The sequence below is a fragment of the Toxoplasma gondii genome, chromosome VIII, assembly GCF_000006565.2.
Source record: "Toxoplasma gondii ME49 chromosome VIII, whole genome shotgun sequence".
Taxonomy (NCBI): Eukaryota; Apicomplexa; class Conoidasida; order Eucoccidiorida; family Sarcocystidae; genus Toxoplasma; species Toxoplasma gondii.
In genome coordinates, this window is record NC_031476.1 from 323,607 (window position 1) to 348,543 (window position 24,937).

A 24,937-nucleotide genomic window follows, 5' to 3' on the forward strand; every position below is an offset into this window, starting at 1 on the left:
GCAAGCGTTGCAGTCTACGCCAGGGACAATGTTCAAACATCACCGACGATGGAAATCTTCTTCTGTGGGGTGGCTGCTTCTAAATAGGGACAGCGGTGAACGAAGTTGCTTCTTCCAGGGAAGAACGGAGCAAAATCAGCAAAACGTGGACGCAAAGACCTGGCACAGCGTCGCCGCACACAGCCGCGTACTGACGAATACAGAACGATCGTGCTTGGAAGCCCTCCAGTAGGGTGACGGCACCGCATAGACAGCGGTTGCCACTCGATGCCTTTCTTGAAAGGAAAAGTCATTTCCTTTGTGCTAATCCTGTACTAATACTCGGCGCGTGACTGGGGAGAAAACAACATAGTGCTTTCTCTAGGGGTAGAAAATCGTTTGTTTCGACGTGAGCCTGGCACACACTACACCACCGCATTACGACAGTGACTGTTTAACGCGTAAGGAGCGACTTGTAGTCATGGGGACAGACACGCCTCTCAAGTACGGCGTCTTCTTCAAAGCAAAAATACCGATTTCCTCCTTCCTGCGTCGCAGACGCAAGTCTATCGTAATCACTATTGGTGATCGATTGAGTCCACGAGGAATGGTCTGTCGGTTACCGGAGTGTCGTGTAACCTCTACTGCCACACGAAGTTTTCCCTATAGCAGGCCTCGGACGAAGAGCCCTCTGCCCATGACGGCAGTACAAGCAGAGGACAAAACTCATCAGGGAGTGCTGGATATGCTTCAGGCTGCTGGTCTATCTTCCACTTCAGCATGGACTGACTGCATGACACCGGCACGATGCCGTGTTGTTGCGACGGTGTTACTGTTCGGGATGTGGACTACACGCTTGTACACGCTAGCGCACTCGGATATTTATCTACGCGAAGAGGTGGCGCAGGCTAGTCCTTTGACTCCATGAGGTGCAGTTGTGAAGGCGCCCCAGCACGGATTCCGGCTGTTACTTCTTCCTGGAGAAGCGTCGGGCGTTAGGTTCGCCGGTTCCGCTTACACGCGGTGTACCCTTGTGGTGGAGTAGCGACTTCCGGCTCCTTGAAAGGCAATTGCACACAGCCAGCTCCTCACCAAAAGGCAGGCAGCGAGAAGTGAACCACTGCGGGAAACTTGTAGACGCCGTATAAGGCGTGTCTTTCTTTGAAAATTACGTGGCGTCCGAGACAGCTCTCGGCGGCGGTACGCCACTCCGATGCCTTGAACAGAGCGGTCCTCCGGACCCTTCATTCTCTGTTCGACACATCTATAGCGTAGTCACTGCTCAGCTGCGCGTACAGCGTCGATTGTACGGCTGTAGCTGTCCCGCTGAGTGCCAGACATATTTTTGTCTACTATCCCTTCCCTCGGTGGGCGGCGGTTCCGTACCGTCAAAAGTTTGACGCTGTGCGCTGGGTTTCAGCGTGTTGTGGAGAAAGCGTGCGTTGGCGTCACAAAAAGAAGATGAATTTTCCAGGCGTCGCTTCCGCCACGAGCGAGCGCCTGTCTCCCCACGAGGGAACACTGCTGTAGGAGGGTCTGTCTACAAACCGGCTTGGATGGCTGGAAACCAATTCGGTACGCACTTTTTCTCGAGGGAGGAGCTGGAAGAAATCAGCCCCCCTCTAAAAAGTTGAACGCGCATCGAGGATCGCTCCTCGTGCGTCCGTTTTCGCGTTACCTTGGTCAGACTGCCTGGGCAGGAACCCGAGTCCGATATGGAACTTCGGGGCCCGTTCTCTGCGGCTGCTTTTCACGGAGAAATCCAGGGCTTCTTAGGAAAGCCGCCGACGGTGTCTGGCGTGTTTTTCCCGCGCGTCTTCCCACTCATCTTGCGCAGCTGGCTACTGTATATAGGAGGAAAACGCAGCTCTCCAGAAAGCAGTGTGCAGTGAACGGGACGCGGCAGCGCGACCTCGCGCGTGGTAGCTTCCCGGCTTGATTCCCGTTGTTCCCTTGTTTTTGTCTCACTGGAATGAGTGTCGTTAACGAAGAAGCGTGTGCGTTTTTTCTCAGCGGACTTGCTCGGCAGAGAGGACTGCGTGGCGTTCGCTTTCGTTCCGGGGTTCCTGGCGGCGTTTTGTTTCTGTGCCTTCGTGTGCACAGGGGTGGGCTGCCGCTCTCGTTGCAGTGGCCATTTCGCTCGCCCGCCGCCTGTCCCGGGTGTTTCTCGACGCCAAAAAGCCGCCGGTTTCTGATGTCTTTTCTCGAGCTTCCGTCGTCTCCCGCTTCCGCGACCTTCCTTCTAGGACTTTCTCGCGCGTAACGCGTGTCTCTCAGCTCCTCCAGCGCCCGTCGTTGCCTTTTCGACTCGCACTCGCCCGCCACGGGAAATGAGATTCCCCCGCATGCGCTCTGCTGAGCACCTCTGCTCGCCGGCCGTCACAGCTTCGTCTTGGATGGTCTTCTCCTTGCTCGCGCTACCTGCTAACTGCAGGCCCTTTTCAAATGTCCAATCCAGTGTCACTTCCCTTGTTCACCGATTGTTTTAGAACGCTTCCTGTAGGCGCCTTCGTCGCGGCATGCATCATACCCGCGCGTCGCGTGCCAGTCCGCTTCCTTCCACTGTTCGTCCCCGACTCCGTGTAGTTTTTCCTCGTGATTCCTGCCTTAGTGTCTCAGTCCTTTCGCCGTCCTCTTGTTCACCCGTTTTCCTTTTTCCCTTTCCGCCCCTCCAGCCGTCACTGTTGCTGCGAAAAGGCCGTCCTCGCCTACGGGGCACCCTTGGGAGTCGGTCGAGGAATCCCACGGGCCGTCTCTCTCCACAGTTCTCTCTTCGTCACACTCCCGCTACAAAGTCCGTCAGTTTCTTGCCGTAGTGTTCTCGGCTGCGTCTGTCCCACGACTGGCGTTCCTGGTGAGGAACCCGACGCGGAGGTGTCGAATCTGCTCGTCGTAGCCGCTCCTGCAGTCGAATCATGGTCCCGTGGAGCCACCTTGGCGACGCTGGCTTTCTCTCCTTTTCCCGCAAATATCAAGACGCTTCGGCTCCTTTTCCTCCCCGCTGCGCGACGAAACAGAACCGCGGCTTTCCCCCCCTCGTCTCGCGTGTATCGGTACGTCTGCGTACGCCGCCTCGACTACAGCTTGCTGCACAGCGCGCGACTAACCTGAGACTCCGCGACGCGGCTTCTCGACCTCAGTTTGGCTTTCGACGGGACGCCTCCTGTATCGTTTTTTACGGAGAGGCTAAAGGACAGAGCGCGCGGAAAAAATCGAGGCGAACGATTCCCTCGCAAAGATACGCGCAGCCGCAGTGCTGCCGTTGTGGCAGCAGACGGAAACTCAAATTCAACGGAAGCCAGAAGCCACGGCAGCCGCTTCACAGACCAAGAGTCGCTCTTCGATTTACGTCGCTCTCCCAACGTGTGCGGTCAGAATCGTCTGCGCGTCTGTTGTCTGCATACACGCGAGCTGGACAGCTCTCTTTTGGAATTTCTTCTCTCACCGCATGCGGCGCTTTTTGTCTTTCTGAGACACAAATTGAATTTGACTTCGTCCGGCCGCGTCTTCCATTTCGAGTGGAGGGCGGCAGCAGGTCTGCGCATGACACCGGCTTCTCTGCCTTGAGTTCGCATCTCCTAGAGGAGCCGAGGGACAGGGAGATTTTGTGGGAGAACGCGCGCGTCACTCCCGCCTTACGAGAGTCTCTTTCTGCGCATCTCTCCGCATGCAGAGCGGCTCTGACTGTCTCGCGGCGACTATTTGGGAGCGGACGACCCGCCAGCAACCCTGGCGACCGGCACCTCAAAAACATCTTCCTCGTGGATTCTCGGTGGCTTGAGACCGCAGCCGCGACAGAAAGAAGGGAGCAAAGACGATGCATGTCGGGGTGGTGCGAGCGAGTCGGTCCGTCGGGCGCTGACGTCGGCGTCTCCTCTTGGACACAACACCGAGATTTTGAGGAGAGGCGAGAGAGGCGTGATGAGACGAGGCGCCGCTTGGTGGCCTCTTTGTCGTTTCCCAAATTCTCCTCCCTCCTTGCAGGCGATGCTCACGCGCGTCCCCTCGACTCCGGAGCCCTGTCGAAACCGAACCTGTTTCTGCAGGCCTTTCCTTTCGACTCCAACGGTCCTCAGCGCCCTTGCGGGTCGCGAGCATGCTGGACAAGCAGTTTGCCTGGACGAGAGGAAACAGGACGAACGAACTGGTGCCTTTCTGCCGAAGCGTTACGCGAGTGCGGAGGGCGCGGAGAGAGGCCTCTGTTTGTTTTTAAACGCATGAGCAAGAGGATCCGCGTCCCGGCTCTCGCGATCTCCCCTTCTTTGCTGGCTCCGCCTTTGGCGGCACTCCTCCCTGCCGCCTCTCCGTTGTTCCCGTTTCCGGCTGAGAGACCGTGCGGGAGTGCAAGCAAGGCCGGTGCGTCGACCATCCCGCAGACGCGCGTCGCCTCCTCTTCAGTTTTCTCTCTCGACCTTTCTGTCGATGGCACAGCTTCCGCGCCAGTCTGCAAGCATTTTACTCCCGACTGTCTTTCGTTCTGTTCACTTTCTGCTCGAGCGCCGTCTGCCGTCTGTGTACTCGGCGCTAGGGTGAGATCCGTTGTCCGCCTCTTCGCTGGGGGCACTCGAGCCCGCGGCGAGCTTTCAGAGACCGGAGAGGGCGCGCCACTGGAGCGCGAGAGCGTTGCGTCTGGCGAGTCGAACTCGCGGCCCAAGATAGAGGAAGTGAGGCACAGGCGAATGACGGAGACGCGGAACGACAGGGGAAGGTCCAGACCACAGCCGTTACGACCTGCCGGTGTCATGCCAGCTGTCTGTACACCGTCGTCTGACCCCCTGCCGGTTGACGGGGTCCCACGCCTTTCTTCCCGGTTCCACTTCCCCACACACTCGGGTCTTTCGGCGGCGCGATTTGCAAAGGAAACTCGCGACCTCCACTTCTCTGCCTCTCCGTCACCTCTCGACTCTTCCTCGAGCTCTTCATGCAGTTCGGCGCTGCGGCGCTGGAAGCTGTCGTCTCCAACCCAGTGCACCAGAAGCAGCCGCACCGCCGTCCGAGCAGGCACAGGCTGCTTTCTTCTCTGTCTGATCCTTCTGCTGGTGCTCCTCGCGAAGCCGGCTGGCGAACTTCAAGACCCAGAAATCCGGTGGGAGGGGGGGGAGGAGCCGGCGCCCAGGTGTCGCGTCGGTCCGTACAGGGGCAGTGAAGACAGCGCAGCGACGGAAGGGGAGAGAAGGCTGCGTTTCGCTTTCGAGGAAAGCGAAGGGGAAGGGAGTCTCGCTGAGACGACTACGGGGCCTCTGATATCGCGCGGTCGGAGACTGGGACCGAGGGCCGACTGCGCCGTAAGCGTTTTCGAGAGTTCTCCTCTCGCTTCTCGAGATCGGAAGCATGTCTCTGTTCCGCATGCCCGGACTTCATCGTTTCAGGAAATCACCGCAATTCACCACACAGCCGTTTCGTCGTCCAGTGCTGCTTCGTCTCGTGGCTTCTCGCATTCCTCAGCTAGAGGCGAGACGTGGAGAGAGACTTGGCGCCGAGGAGAACACGCACCAGCAACGTTCGCCGACCAGTTTCAGGATTTACGCGAAAACGAATTCAATCTGAAAGTTAAACTGAGCATGGCCCGGAGCGACGACGCCGGGGCACTTGCCCGACATCGTCGGATGCCTCCAGATCGAGGCGGTTCCCGAGATCGATTTCCTTCTTTCGCCTTGTACAGGGGCGACCGTCTCTTGCCGTTCTTACGTTGTTCATCTCATTTTCGTCAGTATTCACCCATGCTTGCTTCCTCGCCTTTCGCTTGCGGCCAAGCACGCTCCCGTGTGTCTCCAAAGCTCCAGTGCAGAGCGAAGGAGGATCATGCGGCGCCCGAGCGCGGGCCGTCTGTTTTCTCCCCGCCTCACCGTTCTCAGCCGCGCCCCATGCAGCCTGAAATTCCGCCTTCCACGGGAGATGAAGGCGCGGGAGAAGCCGTCTCCGCAGTCGCGCCCTCTTCTCCGCATCTCTGCGTGTTTTCTCACAAAGACCCAAGCGGCCTCGCCCCCTTGTCCTCGTGGCCGGAGACGCGTAGTATCGCGGTGCCAGTGCCAGCGGAGGCGATCGCGCCGCCCAGTGCGAATTTGCCTGCCCCGCGCGTGCATGCAGATGACTCCCGTGCTGCGACATTCTGCACCTCTTCTTCTTCCACGGCTAACGCAGACTGCGTTTCGCCTGGTGTTTCGTCGCTTTTGGCTAGGGACGCTTTCAGCGACTCGACTCTCGCCTTGGTCAGCCCTGCAGGCTCGACCGTCCGACACCGGCCCTGTCCAGGTCGAGCGAGGGCCGTAGACAGAGGAGACACTGCGGGCGCAGGGCCTGCGCCTGTCTCTGTGTCTCCTGCTTTGGGCCGGAAAAGCAGAAGGCCGCGGCTGGGAAAGGGACAGAGGCGCACAGACGGCCTCGATAGCAGAGAACAAAGAGAAGCATCTCACCAAGGAAGAGACACTCGAGACCGAAGCTACACGACGCGCCTCTCGTCCCCCCTCACCGACCGCCGCAGGCGTCCACTCCGCGTGCCTTTGCCGTCGCACGCAGCATCTGCCCCAAGCGTTCTGGCAGAAGACGTGGGAGATCGGGAGCTCTTCCGAGTTCCGCATGCGGTGTCTGTGGGCGCTTCGCACAGCGTCAGCTGCAGGCGCGCGTGGAGGAGCGGGGTGGGTGTGACAGGCGGCGCCCTGCCTGCGTGTCAGTCTCGCGAAAGAAGTCCAGAAGGCGAGCAGTGCTGCGGCGACAACAGTCGAGGAGAGCCCAGAATTCCAGGGCGAGGCAGTTCGAGGCACACGAGCGAAACTCGTCGGAAGAGTCCAAGAGAAGCGTCGTCGAAGGAGGCGCCTGGTGAACACAGTGAAGGTAGAGGCGTGGACTCGTCTTCGTCGAGCGTCAGTGCACCTGGCGCCGAGGCTCCCCAGAACACAACTCAGGGCTTCTCTGACGCTTCTCGTGAGATAGGTTCGAATGGAAGCCGAGACAGTCTCTCAGAGGGCGACGCAGGCGCTGACATGTCTAATTCTTTTTCATCTCTCTCCCCTTCTTCGTTTGTGTCCTCGCCCTCGTCTCCGTCCCACGGGGACATCTCTTCTTCCTCTTCGCTCACGGCTGGCAGTGTCGCACGGCCCTTCGGTTCTTCTCTGTCTCGCGGATCTCTGCCTTTTTCCTCACGACTCGCGGCGCTGGTCGCCACGGCTGCAGCCGTCGCCGTTCGTTCCTCATCTCCACAGGCAGTGCATGCGTCGGCTGTCTCGACGCCGCGCTCGGACGGAGTTCGCGACGACGAAGGCCCTCTGTCGGGGGCCGTTGCGGATCGCGAGCTGTCTCGCTCGAGCGCGTCGCTTCCGCCGCTCCCCGCAGAGAGCCGAGCGGAACGAGACGAGTTGCAGGAGCCGACGAGGCCTCGAGTGTCTCTTGTTCTCGGGGATGCACGCGCACAAACAGCGACCTTCGTGGAATCGAGGAATGGGGCCGAAGAGAGCGCGGTAGTAGACCGCGAGTTTGTGCCGACATCCGCGTCGCTGCCATTGTGGCCTTCCGCGGCTGTCGGCCGGGAAGCGGAGACGGGCGACTCACCTCACAGTGGTTGGGCCTCCAGTGACCAGAGCTCGCGTTTGCCGTCTTTTCGGGGGGAGACAAAAGGCGAAGAATGGAGTGGGGAGCGTGCAGCGGATGCAGAGCGGGGATCAAAGGCCCATGCGCTCTCGACGTTTCGGGGGCAACAGCCACGGGAGTCGCCGTTTCTCGCCGGCTCTCTGCTCCTCTCTGCTGAGGCTGCGACTCTGCCGGAACCGCATGTCGGGACCCACGCTGAAGAAGAGAGCGCCGAGGAGGAACGCGCTGTCGCCGGGTCAGGAGGAGTGAACGACTCCATATACTCGACTTCGGTCGAACACCAGGCGAAGGGCCTAGCCTTTCCCCAGCCTCCGACAGATCACGAGACACCTTCCCCCGTTAGTGCGTCGGCGACGTCGAACAAACAAGCAGATATGGTCTCACCTACATCTTCTCTCCCTTCTTCTTTGGCTATCTCGGCCGCGGTTCCTCTTTTCGCGCGTGACGAAGGCCATGAGAGTCCGAGGGAGGGGGTCAGCGGAGGCGGAGGCAGAGATAGTGGAGTCCATAGTGGCGTAAGTGAAACGCCGCGAATCGCGGCCGAGGACGCAGACGCGAGTGACCTGCTTGCTTCCACTTCGGGGGTCTCCTTGTCCTCCTCGCCTCCCATCGCCCGTTTCGCGGCGGCGTCGTCTTCGTCGATTGTGCCTCACCAAGTGGCGAGTTCTGCGGGGTCGCTTGGGCGCGGCGAGACAGGTGGACTTGCCAGCGAGGCCTCTGAGAGCCGACTGTCGTCTCACGGGCCTTCGTCGCTTTTAGAGGAGCGCGAGCGCGGCCGCCAGCGAGAGGGCGACGCTCGCGCCGGTCTCCAGAGCCTCATCGTCCTCTCCATCACGGGAGACCTGTACCACGTGACGACGAACGGCTCTTTTGTGTGGCAACGGAGTTTGGGCTCTTCACTGGCGACCGCCTTCGACCTCGAGCCAGAGACGAGTTCCTCGGAGGACGAGCCGCGGCGCGCGTCGACGGGTCCGAAGAAGCCCCGCGGAGACGCCGAGCCGCGGCGGAGCCCGAAGAGCCCCGAGGCGCCTGGGGCACAGGGCCCACCGAGGGCGGCGGCGCGGGTCGAGGACAGAGGGACGAGCGAGCTCGCGCAGACAGGCCTTGGACGGAGACTGTTGCCGGCGCACGACGGGAGTCTTTTCTTTCTCGACGACGACGGGTCGCTCACGGCCCTCCATGTGAGCATTCCAGAGGTCGTCAATCACCTGCCCTTTCAGGCGCCACTCTTCCCCCATGTCTACTTCACTGGTGAACGCGAGGTCCGCGTGACGGCGCTGGATCTTGAGACGGGCCAGCCGATCGCGGGGCACCGGCGCCGCGGCCGAGCTCGCGGAAAGGGCCTCAGGGCCAAGAGCAGCCGCCAAGGCGCCCGAGACCGCAGGACCCGCCGGCCGCGGGCGCCCCTGGCACGAGAGCCGAAGAGACACGGAGACAGCGGCGGAGACAGAGGAGGGGTCGAGGAGGAGGCAGGCTCCAGGGAGGAAGTTCAGATCCTGGAAGACGGGTCGCGCAGAGTCCGGCGAGACGAGAGCCGGGAGAAGCCGTTCGTGTTCGAGAGTCTGTCGCTCGCGCCGAGACCCGAGGACGTCCAGGAGAATCAGGAGACGGCAGAGACAATCTCGGGCGAAGACGACAGCGAAGAGGAAACAGACGAGCCCCGACAGCTCCAGTTCGGTGTGACGGTCTGGAAGCTCTGGGCCGTCGACAACAAAGCACACACCACCCAGTAGGTCAAGAGAACTGTCAGGTTCTGGACTGGCAGAAAGTTGCTTTAGAGTTTGGCGGGGAGGGAAGGTGCGACGAGGGGGGGGGGGCCTTAGGCGTGAGCGCCCTCACAAGGTTACGGAGACAGGCGAGACGTGGCGGGGCTTGTGCGAGGACCGGAACAATTCAGGCGGGCGTTGTGGACTCTGTCCCGCATTGCACACAAATGCATGAGCACCTCTTTTGAGATGCATGCACTGCGTATATATAGACCTCTCTTGAGACTTTCACGGTTTTGAAGGAGAGGCTCAAGTCTTGCATGACACCTGTGTGTGCAGTTCACGATTTCGAGGGATTGTATTCGGTCTTGATTCCTGGCCTGTTTTGCGCTCCAACTTGTTCTCAGGTGGGGACTGAAGTGGGTGGAAGTCGACGCGTTGGGGTCTCTGACGAGTCCGGGGGCGGCGCCGAGTTCGCGAGTTGCGTATTTACGGAACATCCTACGCGTAGACGACGACAAGCTGTATCTTCTTCCCTCGCCCTCGTTTTCGTCCTCGCCGCTGGGTCGCGTAGAGACACGCGACGGCGGAGACGAAGGGCCGGCAACCGAGGGGCCGGGAGACCCGTTTCCAGCGCAGCCTTCTTCAGAGCGATTGACGCGTCTCCGGAGCTCCCGCGCGTCGCCCGCTTCGTTCGCGCCCTCCTTCGCACCCTTCACTTCGACGTCACCAAGTCAGAACACAGCGCCTCTTTTCCTCAAGTTCCCTGCCCCCATCGCCGCAGTGTACGTTGTGGGTCCTCCAGACGGAGAGGGGGAGACGGAGGAGCCGGCGAGGCGCGGGGACCGCGAGGACGGGCGGAGCGTCTTGGGAACCTCCAGACTCGTCCTTCTCTCCGACCATGAGGAGGACGGGAGTGGAGACCAGGAGGTTTCAAGCGACCCGATTCGCCCCTGGGGTGAGGGCACCACGACCAGAGGGACGGCAGGCGAACCATCCCGGATGGATGAGACAGGACGGAGGCTGCGAGACCCTGCGAAGAATCGCCGGCGAAAGGGCGGCCCGGGTCCGCTGGTCACTCTGGAGTGCATCGTGCGCCAGTGGGGAGAGGGTGCAGCTGCCATTCCGTTCGCCTATGTGCCTTCGTCGCAGCATGCAGTCCGCGGAGACCGAGAAGCGTTTCCTGCCTTCGCGCCCTTTGCCTTTCCGTCCCAAAATGCACACTCTTACGCCTCACTGCTTCTCCCTTCGATGCGGCGCCTCGGTGGGTCTCCGGGCCCCGCGCTCGCGCCTGCGCCCCCGCGGCTCCCGGGGCACTCTGGGCGCAGGCCCGCGGGGACGTATCCGGGCGACGAGCCCTTCGACTCGCTCGTCTGGAGAGACCGAGAGGTCGCGCTGCCTGCGCCTCCAGGCCCGAACTACTTAGAAGATTTGAAGCGTCCCCTGGGAGAGGAGGCGCATGCAGACGACTCACTCCGAGATGCACACGACAAAGCGGGCAGGGACTCGAGACCGCACAGTCTCCTCCCTGCTCCGCTTGACTTCCTCCCCACATCGTCGGTATCGTCGTCCCTCGTCCCGACGGACGACAGGAGCCCGCTATCTGCGTCTTTCTCTGCTTCTTCGCTGCCGTCTTCTCATTCGTCTTTCTCAGCTTCTCATGCTTCCTTTCCGTCGTCTTCTCTTTCGTTGTCTTCGACTCCGTCACCAGCGCATGCACCTGGCTCCCAGAGGGTCCTGTCGCCCTACGCTCTGCACAACTTTCGGGCCCCAGCCCCGGTCCAGCCCGTGCGCCTGTCGCACCCAGAGGCCTTCGCGTCTCAGGTGACTCTGTGGAGCGGGTGGGAGTCTCCGGAGTTTCCGCTCGACTCGCGGATGCAGTCGTTCCCGTCCGGAAGAGAAAAGACTGTCCGCAGTGGCGCTTTGCGCGAGCCGTCAGGAGGCTTCGATGCGGAAGACGGCGATCGAGAAGAAAACAGAGAGACCGCCGACAAGATGGCCAGAGGGGTAGCCCCTCGAGAAGGGGACGAGACGCGCAAGGAGCGTGCGAGGGGAAAGGAGACACCCGAGACAGACGCGAGTGTGGGGGACGGTGCGCGACATGCGCTCAACGTGCCACAACTGGAGCTTTCGGAGAAAGAAGGACGAGCACTGACGCCAGGCGGTGGGACAGGCGCTGCCGTCGACGAAGTGGGGACGCGGGCGTCTCCTCTGTACGGAGTTCCGCCTTCTCAGTTGCCTGCGTTGTACGGAGCCTTCGACGCGGCGCCTCTGTCGTTCAACCCCGTCCTTTCGCCGGTTCTTTCTGTGTTGCGGCGGTGGGTGGGGAGACTGACTCGGCCCTCTGCGCGCTTCTTTTTGCTGCCACTGCTGTCTCCGGAGCCCGACGAAGAGCGCGGGAGCTCGGCGGCGCGGCCCGACGACCTGCTTGCGGGGAAGGCCCGGAGACACGAGGGGGCAGATCGCGCGACTGTGTGTGGGGTCGAAGACCGCGAGGCCCGCAGCTCGGCCCTGTTCTTCCCGTCGTCGTCACTGAACTCTTTCTCGCCCTCCTCACCCAGCTGGCTCACCCCACACGCCCAGGCCCCGCCGAACTACGTGGTGTCTCTGCGCCCCGACTCGCGCCGCGGAGACAGACGCGCGTGTGGGGCGGAGGGCCGGAGGGCTTCCTCCGAGAACGGGCCCGAGCCAGAGGCGTCTCCGGAGCCGGGCCGTTCGTGGCTGGCGCCGGGCGCGTGGGCCGCGGACCTCCTCGCGCCCAGCTGGGCGGCGCGACTGCTCTTCCTGCTCGCGGCCGCCTCGTCTATGTTTGTTGTTTTTCGCTTCCGGGGCCTCGTCTCCGGCTTGCTCGCTGGAGTCCTCGGCTTCCTTGTGTCCCTCGCGGGACACCCGTGGAGACCATGCGCTCGTGTTCTTTTTCTTCTGCTCCCGCCGCCTCTGCGCCCACGGGCGCCCCTGGCCGAAGACGGGCGCGACGGAGAAGAACGCGAAGATGCAACTGACCTGCTCGTTCGGCCCATCGAATTGCAGGGTGCGTGCACTCTCCTTTCTGCGGAGGAAGGCGCGTCGCCAGGCCATCTGCGGGCGGGAAGAAGGCCGAGTGAGGTGGAGGAGCGACCTGGCTCGGGAGTGGTCGAGGATGGCGCGGTAAGTCCCCACGCCTCCGGGGGCCAACTGGCCCTTGAGGCCTGGAGCGGCGCTTCCGAGGTCGTCGCGCTTCCGCGTCCGTTATCCTCGCCGGTGTGGGCGACCCCGCGGACGTTCGCAACGCCCGCAAGGTCTCTCGACTTTGACGCCTTCGCAGCCTCGTCCCTGGATGCAACCCAGAACACAAACGACGGCGGCTCGGCCCTGTCTCCGACCGCGCGCGCCCTGCAGGCCCGAGACGCACGCGGCGGGCGCGACGCGAGTTGGGCTGTGCCGGGAAAGACAGGCCTTAGGCCCCCGGACGGGGCTTCCAGTCACGGCACCCTGAGTGCGATTGCGTGGACAGGGCGGGGGGGAACGTCTCGCGAAGAAATCCAGAGAGACCAGGACGCGCGAGGCCAGACGGGCGCGGTGGCCTGGGGGACGGAGACAGCTCCGTCGGCTCCCGCGGACGTGGCGGAGGACATGCGGCGACTGGTCCTCGCCTTGGAAAGCAGAGCTAGAAAGCGCGAGGGCCTGACGGCGGAAGGTCGAGAGAGCCGTGCAGACAGCGGCAACCGGACGCCCATGTACAGTTGCCGAACAGCGTCGTCTGTGTCGATGGTTTCCGAGGACGAGAGCGATCGGCGACCGCAGCTCGAGGCCCTCGGAGACCTTTCGAGCTGCCGAGAGTTCGCGGCGGAGATGGGGACAGATGTACAGACACCTGGAGAGGAAGCCTCGCCCCGCCAAGGGCTCGCCAAGTCCCAGTGGGGCGACCGGGGAGCTGGACGACAAATGCGCGCGGAAGAGTTGCGGCTCTCGGAGTTGCGAGCGCGGCGGAAAGTGGACTTTCCCCTCGTGCAGACCGTAGGGCCGCCGCTTGCGCTGCCGGGTCAAGGCGACATCCGATTCTACCGAAGAGGCAGCTCGCTGGCGGCGGTGAGTAGCGGGGGCTCTGTCTGTTCGTCTTCCTCTTTCGCGACCGCGCCCAATGCGAGGGGATCACGCAGATCCCCTGCGCCTCCGCTGGCGCCGGGAGCTTGCGACCCTTTCGGGCGCCACGCTGGCGAGACTGCAACGGAGGAGGGCGTCTCTGTGGCATCCGTTTTGGACTTGCGCTGTGGCGAAGAGCGGGCGGCCGCGGAGTCGCCTTTCTCGCTCGTATCTTCCCGCTCTACGGGTGAACGTATGCGGCGGGCGCGGGCGCCGTCCTCGCCCATGGAACTGATAGGAGAGCGCATGCAGAGCTCCCCGTTCCTGGAGGCGATCCGGAGCGCGCGGGCCTTTGCAGACGAGGCGTCGATTCTCCCGCCGCCTCTAGTTGCCGCCTCCGCGGGTCTCCCGGGCCCGCTGCCGATCGTCGCGCCGGACTCGCCTGACGCGTGCTGCGCCGGCGAGGAGATAGGCTTTATCGGCGCCGCGGCGCCCGGAGCCGGCGGAGGCGGAATGGCCTTCGGGGGAGGCCGCGGACGTCCAGCCGAGCCGTGGGAAGTCAGGGGACGAGGCGGAGGCGAGGGTCAGGCGCGGCCAGGAGACGACACGCATGACGGGATCGTGGGTGGGGGCGAGGGCCTTCCGGAGGGCGAGAAGAGACAGACGGAGAGAGAAACCGTGACGCCGATCTACCTCCCTGGAGGCCGCATGGGAGGCGGCTACGCCGGCGAGATGTTTAGTGCAGAGGAGTGGCAGAGAGTCATGTTTCGACGGGCGGGGCGACGCTGCAACTCCGTCGGCCAACTGACTGTGTACGGCGGGGGACACGAAGCGAGCAGAGGAAGCACAGCGCATGCGCGGTGGGGGATGCCAAAGCCACTGCCGCCCGTCCTGCCTCCTGGAGTTTGCGCCGAGGCAGGGGCGACGCCCCAGAGCGACGTGCTCCCCGTGAGACCAGGGCCGGTTTCGCCGCGTCCTCAGACAGCGGACGAGAGAAAATGCGGAGGAGACAGTGGAGGCAGCTCTGGTGGGCGAGGGACGGCGATGGGTCTGGCGGACCCAAACGGGGGCGTGCAGCCTCTCATCGGAGACGTCGACTCTGCGTCCGCCAGTTCTCCCTCAGTGCGAGCGGCTTCGTCGCAAGCCGTCGCCTCGCGGCTTCTTCCTTCAGGGATTCACGAGGTGAAGCAAGAGACCGTCGCCGTCAGTCTGCCGTCGCGCGGAGACAGCGACGAGGGCGCAACTCCGGAGAGCCGTTTCTTGACGGATGGAGTCTCGCCGTCGCCAATTGCCACCCACCCGGCGTCGACCCTCCCACTTGGGGGGGGCTTATCCCTCGCCCCCGACGAGGCCCGAGGCTCTCTGGCTCACGGGGATGCCCTGAAGGCGCTGGAGGCGCTCTCCGGTGTCACGACAGCGTACGTCGGCAGTGCCTCGGGCAGCGTCGGAGACTCTGCCAACAGTGCGTCCGGCGCAGTTCTCAAAGTCGTGAACAGCGAAGTCGCCGGTGTTCTCGACCCCTCTGGGCTCGTGCTCACCAGTGCTGCGCGGTTGTTGATGGCAGTGGGGGGCGGACATGCGACGGTCGAGGAGGGAGGGACAGAGCAGAGAGAGGCAGGCCTCGCGGGCCAAGAGGTCCACCTTGCTGGCGCAGCGAGACCCGGCGATGGTCTCGCGAAATCCACAACTCACGGCGGAGGAGTCGAAGGCGGGGAAACGGAAAAAGGACCTTTGGAAGTCGCAGCCGACGGGGGAGAAGGAAGTGCAGCTGCGCTGCCGCCGCCGGCCGCGCCACCAGTGGAAGGCGGCGGTGCGACAGGCGCAATTGTCCGGGCGGGGCTCAACGTCCCGGAGGTCGCCGTCGTGGCGCCGCCGGTGTCCCCGGTGCCCGCTAAGGTTGACCGCGGCATCCCTCCGGACTCGAGTCTCGCCAAGCTGCTGGAGAACGGACGCTTCGAAAGAACCTTCGCGATTCAGAAACTCGTTGGTCAGGGTGGCTTCGGCGTTGTCTACCAGGTACAGAACTTGACGCACATCCAGACAGGGCACAGGTGATCAAAGACAGGCGCAGATGCACTCGGAGTGGATGGTGTCTGTACACCCGGGACGGATTTTTTTTTCACTCTGGTTGGTGGTCGCTGCCTGTGGAAGGCGAGGTTCGTATCTGCAGGTGCGGTTGCGAGCAGTTGAGACGGTGCGTGGACTCTTGTGCATTTTCGTTTCCTGTGTGCGCAGGTTCGCCATCTTTTGGAGCCCGGCCATCCAATCTACGCCGTGAAACTCATTTTGCTGCGTCTTACCTTGAGCGAAGATATTTCCCTGCGCAGGGATTTCCGCGAAGTAGCCGCCAACCGAGATCTGTACTCAAAGCACGTTGTCCGGTAAGAACTTGGTGACATCAAGAAACGATGGAGTGGGTCGGTGTGAAGCATCGTGGAACTTCCCATCGTCAGATGCTGAACAGGGTCACATCAACTGGTGAAACATGCCGTTCAGCTCACCTTTTAAAAGTCCGAGGTCGACGCGGATTCGGTCGACACTCGAATCCGTAAATGATTGCCTTCAAATCAGCAGCAGCACCTCGTCGGCTTTTCCACCGTCCTTGTAGTGTGCGCGTGTGAATGTTCCCATCTGCGCTGGTGCCGCCGAATTTTTGTCATTTGATGCTCTCTTTGCACAACTCGGCCTTGGCGATTCGGCCGTTTTGTTTCCAAAAGCTGACGCGACACCCTCCTCTTGCCGAGTGCCCTCAAATACAGAAACTACGAGCAGTGCGTCTCCATCTGCCTACCGGTCTGCGTAGCTCAGGGTCTAACTCACTCTTGCGTGCTCCCGTCGGCTTCTCCCGTCGACTGCGGTCCAGGTGTGCGATGCCGTTCCACAGAGACGCGCATGTCTCCTTTGCGGTCTCGGACCTCTGGCGGTTCCGAATTCGAATCTCGAGTGTCTCTCTGTCTCCGCAGGTACTACACCTGGTGGTGCGAAGAGCCTCGTTTTCTGCCTGTCGAGTCTCTGGGCGGCAGCCGCGGAGCGCTGACCGACCGCAGAGGCGTGGGGAGCTCAGCTGTGCGGGACTCCGGCCCTCGGGCTTCTGTGGGCGTGACGACACTGACCATGTCGCCGGGGTGTCTTGACAGCGCGCGCGGGTCGAGCAGGTTCTGGATGGAGAGCAGAGAGGCGCAGAAGAATCTCCGGCGCACGATTCGCGACTCGGCGGTGTGCAAGTCTCGCAGAGAGGACCTTTCCTCGAGTTTCTTGGCCGTCTACCGACAGCGCGAGGAGTGCAGAAGACAGACGAGCGGTCGCGAAGCAACGGGCGGCAGGGGACTAGCCGGCAACGCCTCTGGACTCTGGAGGAGACAGCCGGCGAGGCGCCGAAGTTTGAGCGAGGCCAGCTGCGCCAGCACGAGCACGCGAAGGTGTGACACAGCTGAGAGAGAGGAACTTCTCGCCAAGTCGCAGGTCAGTCTGAAGAAAGCGACGGAGGGGCTCGAGTGAAGAAACGTTCGGGACGCACAGGTCCATGTGATCACATTCCATGTCCCTGCTTTGGGGCTTTGCTTTGTGTTTTGGTGTCTTCGTGTCGCGAGTTTTCTTGATCTTTTCTCGTTTTCCAAGTTTCGTCGTTCAGAGGACGTTGTCTTGATTCCTTGTTTCGACTCCAGTCGAGTGCTGTCGGTGGACGAGAGGGCGTTTTCTGGCTTTTTCGCCTTCCATCCCAGTTGTGCGGCTTTTGCGCATCGTGTCTTGACTTGAAACTTGTGTGTGCGTCGCCTCTCTGCATGCGTTGACACTCGCAGACCTCTCACCTTTCGTCGGAGGCAAAGAGAGACGAGACACTTCGAGGTACTTTACAGAGGCGGCGCCGGAGTTCTTTCCCCGTCGAGAGCGCTTCGCAGCGCAGACAAGACGGCCGAGAAACGCTGCCTGCTGAGTTCCTTGAATTCTCTCTCAGGTCTGCAAAAGACGCGCGTTCGCAGTCGCGAAATACGCGGAGTGCTTCGGCAGACAGTTTCTCTCCAACGAAGAAGCCGGAGCGCAGACGTCGTTCCTCGCTGCCGTTGTCTCTCTCCTGTGGGAGCCGGTCACGCGAGGAGCACAGACAGTTGGAAAGGAGAAGACCTCGCGCGACGTCTCGGTATCCGAGCCGGTATGCCGGCCGCGAACGCGGAAGAAGCCGCACAGACGAAGGTTGGAAGGCGGAGAAGAAACTCCGGAAGTCGGCGAGAGGAAGGCGGGGGTCGGAGAGTTCGTACACATCGGAGAAGACAGACCTGCGGAGTTGGTGTCCGCGCTGTGAGAAGCAGCGGAGCGTGAGGCCGCACTCGTTTCCGACAGCGAAGAGACGCGCGTTCTCGATTCCGGCCCTGAAAGAGCGGCAGGAGGAGCGCGAGGAAGAGGCCTTCCCCTCTTGGTTTTTCGAGCAAGACGAAGACTCCTTTCTGAGTCGCGGCATGCGAATCGAGGAGAGCAACGACCACACCGCTCGCGCGCGCGCCCACCGCCTCCTCTGCTGCTCCGGTGACTCCTTCTCGGATGCGGAGTGTACCTACACGAACGGGGGCTCCGGCGCGTTCTGGGGTGCGGGTGCCGAGGCGCCGCGGTCGCTGCAAGTCTCGGGAGGGTGCACATGCAGGTGGACGAGCGGCGAGGAGACAGAGGGTCCCCGAGAAGCCAGCGGACGCGGAGATCCCCCGGGCCGCGGGGCGACGAAGCGCGGGGAACGCAGGCTGTCGCGAGGTGGAGAGGCGTCTGAGCTGCGGCCAGCGGAGGCGCGACAGAAAACGCAGGCGAGGAAGAAGGGGAAGCTGCGCGCGCAAGAGTGGAGTGGTCCGGACGTCTCCTTCGACATGAACTGCTACCTGAACACACAGGAGAGGGACATGGTTGTCTTCGAGGACGAGAACAGTGGGGAGTCGAACCGCGCGTCTTCTCGCCGCAGCCGAGAAGACGCAGACAGCAGTCGCTCCACGGCCCTCAACGGCCAAGGGCGCGAGCGCTTCTCCGTAGACGAAGAAGCGAGGCGCGAAAAAGATAAGAACGCAGAAGACTCGCGAAGAAGAGGCCGCACACGCAGAGACTTGCTCGAGGCCATTCGACCCGCGGAACTCGCACGAGAAAAGCGAAATGGACTGCAGCCCCCAGCGAAAGAGACGCTGTATCCCGTGGTTCTCCTCATTCAAATGGAAATGTGCAATGGCGTCACCCTCAGAGAGTGGCTCGACAGGTGAGGCGTCCTTTACTTTTTCTCCTTTCTCTTCGGGTGTGTCCGCCAAGTCCTGGTTCGGCGATCTCTCTCTAATACGACGTTCGCCGCATGCCTTGCTCTGCAACTTCGTCCCTGTTCTTTCTCCTCGTCCGTGTGGCTGCTTCACTGTCGTCGAGTCCCCAAAGAACTCCCGTTTCCTGTCTCTTCTGTGTTTTCTGCTGTGTCGCTGTACCGCTGTTGCCGCAGGGTCTCGTGTGTGTGTCTGTATACTATCCACCGGTCTTTCTCTGTTTCTAACTCTCTGTTTATCCCCCTGTCTGTCGCTCTCTCGCCCTCTCCCTCCGTGTCGCTTTCGGTGTTCCTCTCTGTCGCTGGACAACCTTTTTTTCTGTTTCTTCCACGTTTCTGTTTTAGCGCCGCTTGCCCCACAACCAGGAAGTCTCGTCTGGTGTGGCTCAGCTCCGTTGTCTTCTGACTGAGCTGGCTGCTGTGCTGCATGCACGGTCTTTCTTGGTGTGTCTTTGCATGCGGGTCGCGCCAGGAAGGACAGAAGCACCGTGGCCATGGGCTTCGTCCCGAGCAGCAAAAACCGTTGGCACTCCATGGAGCTCGAGCTGTTCAAGCAGCTGATGAAAGGAATTCGCGACATTCACGAAAGGTAGAAGGCGCTCGAGTTTAGCGAGAGGGAGGAGCTGCAGAGAGACGCGTTCCGTCCGCTGTTACAGCGCAGGTGGAGGAAGGCAACACACGATGGCAGGAGAACTTTCAGAGAGACGAAAGAGACGCAGAAGAAAGCGGTGTCCGAGAGCGTAGCACACCGTGTGCCTCATCCGCTTCCGCTACACATGCGCGGTTACACCGCTTGTCCGCTGTGCATTCTGCAGAGGCATCGTCCACCGGGACCTCAAGCCTGAGAACATTTTCGTCGACCCGGACACCTTGGTTCTGAAGATCGTCGACTTCGGTCTAGCGAAATTCATACAGAGAGAGAATCCTTCAGGCGCCGCCGCGGGGGGCGCGCCTGGCGGCCTCGAGCCTGGAGGGCCTGGCGGCGCAGACGGCCTCGACTTGGGGGAGCGCAACCGAGAGAAACAGAGGCAAAAAATCAAAGGACTTCTTGCCAAGGCAAGGCGCATGGGCAAAAACATGGAAATGGTCAGTCCAACACTCGAACCACGCACCCGCATCTCATTCATGGACCTCTGAAAAAAAAAGACGCTGACGTATACGCGTACACAAAGTGAAGAACAGGGACATCGACACCAATACATGTATATATATATATATATATGTATATATATGTATATGTATTTATATGTATATATATGTATATGTATGTGTATGTATATATATATCTGTATATATATGTATATGTATATATATATGTATATATATGTATATGTATTTATATGTATATATATTTATATATATAGAGAGAGATAGGTGTGTAGACATAGGTGTGATGGTATTACAAATGTATAACTGGCGGTATGGTGGCGACACATCGTCACAAGCGTACGTTTGTTCGTGTATCCAGACATGCATAGCCGCAGTGTCGCATAAGCTAAACGTATATTTGTTTATATGTAGGAGCGTCGACACTGGCACATGAACGCAGAAATCATATTTCTAATGTAGGCAATTGAGTAGGTGTATGTGTTTGAATTAAAGGCGTCGAAAGGAGGAAACGGCAGTAGGTTCCCCGTACGCACACACTGGGTACTCACAGAAGGTGGAGGCCGCGAACGAGCGTGGAATTCATTCAGCGAAGCGAGGTTTCGAGATTCGTATTGCGCTCTTGGCGTGTGCTTGCACACTGGTGGATCTGTGACCGCGCGCTTCTATTTACCACCGCGTTTTCCGTATTTCTTTGGAACGCAGAAAATGTAGATGTGAAGGTGAATCGCATGACAGAGAAGCGAAGAGCGGTGTCGAGATGAGAGGAGACTGACAGACAAATCTTTCCAATATGATGTTAAGAAGAGACGCATGGATTGGTTCTTTCTTGTATAGCAGAACATTTCTCTATTCGCGTTCATTCGTCCAGTTTTTTACAAATGTCTTGTACGACTCAAGGAAACACTAAAGCGGGGGGCTTAGAGACTGAAGCAGAGAGCTGTGAACGCCATGAGCAACGCGTGAGATGCCGGAAACGGCGTTTCTGGAGTTCTCTCTTTGTGTTTCGTGGAGACACGAAGAAACAACGCAGCGAATCGTGTCTTTTCTTCTCTGCAGTCGTACAAAGGAGAAGTGATCGGAACTCCCGCCTACGCAGCTCCTGAAGGCGGTGGCCTGTGCGACGAAAAAGCAGACATTTACTCGAGTGCGTTGATTCTTCTCGAGCTCCTCTGTCCTCGGTTCACAACTGTCATGGAGAGAGTCAAGACTCTCGAGGACTTCAAGACAAGCTACTCGGTAAGGAACTCTGAAACAGTCCCAGGACTCAGATTTCCCTCATACCCTCTGTACTATTCATGTGCACATCCACATGTACAAAGATTCACAGTTCTTTGGGGATGTGTGTGTGTACATTCATGCTGTACATGCGTACATATTCATATGTTCATATATATATATATATATATGTGCGTGTACGTGTGCGTTTGCAATTGTGTAGTTGGTGTCGGCATGCGGAGTCTCGGCGGTTATGCGTTTGCGGATATGTCGTTTATGGGAAGAGAGCGGAAATGGATTTTCGACGTTAGGATTGCGCGACGTTGACAGTTTCTTCAGAAAGAGATTGAGGAGTGTTCCGCCTTTTGTATGTGTGTGTGTGTGTTTGAAATCGTCTCCGTCGGTTCCTGGGGTCGTTTGTGTCTCTTAAACGGAATGGGGAAAAAACGGAATGGGGAAAAAACGGAATGGAGTGTCTGCAACGCGGCGTTTCTCGGTGGCTTTCTCAGGTTCCGCAACACATTCGCCTCCATCTGCATCCGTGGTATCTGCTGATGAAGGAGATGGCGCGGCCAGAGCCGCAGCACCGCCCGTCGGCTTATACAGTGAGCAAGGCACACAACTCCTTAGGCAGTTTCTGTCGCACAGAAGCGCCAGGCGCGGCAGGTCTCTCGTGACAAGGAGCGCAGAATTCTTGGGGGTGGCGTGTGAATCCCCGCATCGAGCGCCTCCTGCAGAAGGCGTCTCCACCTCGAACTTACCGGCCGCGCTCGTGCATTTTTTTCGGACTGTCCTGAATCCAACGCATAACCCTGTGTACACATGCTCTTCTGTGGTGACCTGTGGCCGTTTCAGGTGCTGAAGCATGTGAAGATGTTGCTGACGCCACCAGGCGACACACAGCCGCAGCGCGTGATGCTGCTGTATCCAGAGCCTGGTTCTCCACAGCTGGACGCCTCTGCATCCCCTTCTGGAGCACTTGGGCCTCTGCTGTCTTCGTCGCCGGCACTCGAACCTTCTGCCTTTCCGGCAGAACCTTCCTTCCCTGCTCCAATTGGGTCGACCTCGCCGTTCTCCTCTTCGTCTTCGTCCTTGGGCGCAGCAGAGACTCTGAGTTTCGCTCTCGATGATGGTGCGTCATCCGTCGCGGCAGAGGAGTGTGACGAGGCGGAAAAGCCGTCGGCGGAGTCTCCGGGTGTGGAGACCCTCGGGGACCGGGCTTACGGGATGCGAGTGAGACAGGGAAAGGGGAAGAATGAAAGAGACTGAGGACGAAGAAGAGAAAGAACGAGAGAAGGCGCGAACGCAAGAGCAGAAGAACGAGAGAGGGATTGGAGGAAGAAGAGGGATGGATTCCTGATTTTCGTGTGTCGGTTCACGGCGTCGGTGTCGACTCGAGGTGGAGCGCGACGTCGAAGATGGCCGGCTTCTTTCCGTTTGTGTTTTCTTTGTGTTCACGGGGGTTTTGTGAAGAGACGCTTTTCTGAATTTCCAAAAAAAGGGAGACGCTCTGGCGAGTTGTTCCACACTCGCCGGAGGTTCTTTTGTTCTGAAGAAACACCGGAAACGCACTGTCACCTTTATTGCGCCCGCCGTTGTCGATACGAGTGCGAGCAGCACCAGGCGATGTCTCTGTAGCCTTGTTTTTTGCGGTAAACATCTTTTTTCACCGTTGTTTTCTGCATGTCCCGGTTTGTGTGTGTGTGTGTGTCGAGTTGAGCGTCCAACTGAAGGTCGGATAGAATCGAAAGGGGATGCAAGCGTCTGCGCCGAATGCTTCCACAGACGTCCTTGAAACTGACTTTTCGAATGTGCACTTTTTTGCGCTGACACAAGGGCGTTTCTCGGAAACGTGTCTGCATCCTTTATCAACTTGTTTGTCCATGATCGAACCGGAACTGCTCCCTCTTCCGATCGAAAACGCTTACATCCCTACACATGTCTACACATATACGTTCATATAAGCATGTGTGTGTGTGTCTGTGTGTGGGACTTTTTTGTATCCGTATGCATCTCTGTGCATCCTGAGGTTTAGATCGAGATGTGACGAGCACAGCTGGTCGCGCGCACCTTGATCGTGGCGACAAGGTTCCCGTGTACAACTTTGGTGCAAGACTTCTCAGCAGAGGACTCACGGAAAAACAACTGGACCACTCGAGAGAGGTTCGACTTGCGTGGACCTTTGGACCTTTTGTTCCGTCATGAACGAACTGCGTGAGGTCCCCCATGCTGGCGCTTCACACACATTCCGACACTCCGCTCTGGTCTGCCACGGTGCTCCCGACAACTTGTTCTCTTGACACAGAGACCCGTAACCGTTTGTGTGTGTATGAAGAGCTTTGTATGCATAAACATATCACGAGAGTGGAAGTGATCTCCAGGTTTAGCTCTGCTTGCGGCTGACGACGGAAAGCGCGAGAGAAGTCTGTGTTTTCTCTGTTGACTGTCGGCGGCCTGTTGCGGTGGGAGGCTTTTTACGGTCACGTGGTGTGTCTCGACAATTTGCTTTACATGACGCGTGTTCGACGGCCCTGCGGTGTACGTGACACTCCGAAGAAAAGTGGGAGCCAGAAGAAAACTCTCGTCTTCTTGGGGCTCCTTCCCCGCTTGTTCAGGGCTTCCCACTTTTGGGGTGTGTGCAAGCAGTCCATCTCGATACTCAGGTTTACCTATGTCGCGGGCAAATCCCCACCGGTATACAATATATCTCTTTATTTATCTGCATGCGTTTGTTTGGGCATGTGGAAGGTGTTTTGAGGGAACGAAGAAGAGCGCAGAAAGGTCGCGGGAGGCGTTTGTCTGAGACGGTCGCGTGTCCAGAACCGGGAGAGCAGAATGGATTGTCGATTTTGCTGCTCTAACATGGGTGGTGCGGTCTCTTGGTGTCACTGGAAACCAGTTCTTGTCCAAGATACCGAATGAGCGCTGTCGAGAAAGTGTGCTTATATGAGTGCCTGCAGAGTCCGAACTGCAAACACACGAACTGGAATTCACCTCCCGGTGTGCAAGGGAAAGCGGTGTGTGATGTCTGTCACGTTTCCCGTTGAAACTCTCCGTGGAGAGATCGGACATGTTTTCTTCGCTCTTTCCTTTCTACGCCGAGGCAGAAACCCAGTCGTTTTTCCCCATCACGCACTTTTAGCACGCTGTTCTCAGATTTTTTCGTACTGCGTCGCAAACAGGCGAAAGTGGTAGTAGCTCAGAAGCGAACACTCCGGTTTCCTGGAATTCGTATCTGGTGGAGTAGTATTCATTTCACTTGTTAGTCCAACGTCTCTGTTTTTTTCGCTTCGGATTTCTCGATCTGGAGCGCGTACCATTCGTCCAAACGTTCAATGTCTCCTTACAACGTGGGAGCTTGAGAACATCGTGTGGATACGATCTTCGTGTACTTGCAGCCGGTTTTGTACGTTGCAGAGGGAGGCATACGGTATCCAGAAGGAAAATCGCTTTCAAGAAACACCAAAGAAGCAGCGCAAGAACAATGCGAACGAGGAAACGTTCATTCGTGTAGACGCCAGAAAACGCGCGAAAACCAGACCCCAGAGAGGGCGTAGAAGAAGGCTTTTCCTGACCATCATATTAACTGCACTGAGCAGGTGTCCAGCGAATACACGACAAACCCCACCTCTCGCGACCAACAGCAGTGTCCGACTTGCCTCTTTTCGCAGTTTTTCTTTTTGGCGTCTTCTCGGAACACTGCTGTCACTCGTATTCACAGCGAAAGGAAACTGCTACTCAGAATTGACGCAAGCATGAAAAAAGAAAACCTGAGGCACACAGTGCCGCCAGCTAGGGCGAGAGAGAAGTCTGACGCTAAGGGAATTCGTTGCAGAGAAACACGATACCAGCTCTGGGTGTGACATCTGTAGTTTCGGTACATCTTTCGACTTTCCTTTTAGCACCTGTATTTTCTGTACGTGTCTCATGCCTGTGTTTGTGGTACACATTTCGAGTTTCCTCTCGAATACACAGTAGTCTTGTCTGTGTCTAAGCTGTTGAT

General features: G+C 59.3%; 1 protein-coding gene across 1 annotated transcript; it reads left to right on the forward strand.

Moving 5' to 3' along the window:
* Window positions 1–1,741: 1,741 nt before the first annotated feature.
* Window positions 1,742–24,509, forward strand: TGME49_229630 (eIF2 kinase IF2K-A (incomplete catalytic triad)). The gene is made up of 10 exons (XM_002367856.2): window positions 1,742–9,292; window positions 9,677–15,347; window positions 15,567–15,712; window positions 16,295–16,793; window positions 17,132–18,558; window positions 19,082–19,198; window positions 19,425–19,695; window positions 20,776–20,955; window positions 21,444–21,539; window positions 21,790–24,509. The coding sequence occupies exons 1-10, from the start codon at window positions 2,895–2,897 to the stop codon at window positions 22,201–22,203; spliced, it is 15,219 nt and encodes a 5,072-aa protein (XP_002367897.1). The 5' UTR covers window positions 1,742–2,894; the 3' UTR covers window positions 22,204–24,509.
* Window positions 24,510–24,937: the final 428 nt, after the last annotated feature.

What these genes read in the sequence shown, in the direction of transcription:
- TGME49_229630 (XM_002367856.2), top strand. Translation starts at nt 2,895, where the DNA reads ATGGTCCCGTGGAGCCACCTTGGCGACGCTGGCTTTCTCTCCTTTTCC. An exon ending in GCTTCGGCGTTGTCTACCAG is followed by an intron (nt 15,348 to 15,566) that starts GTACAGAACTTG and finishes CTGTGTGCGCAG; the next exon opens with GTTCGCCATCTTTTGGAGCC. An exon ending in ACCGCCCGTCGGCTTATACA is followed by an intron (nt 21,540 to 21,789) that starts GTGAGCAAGGCA and finishes TGGCCGTTTCAG; the next exon opens with GTGCTGAAGCATGTGAAGAT.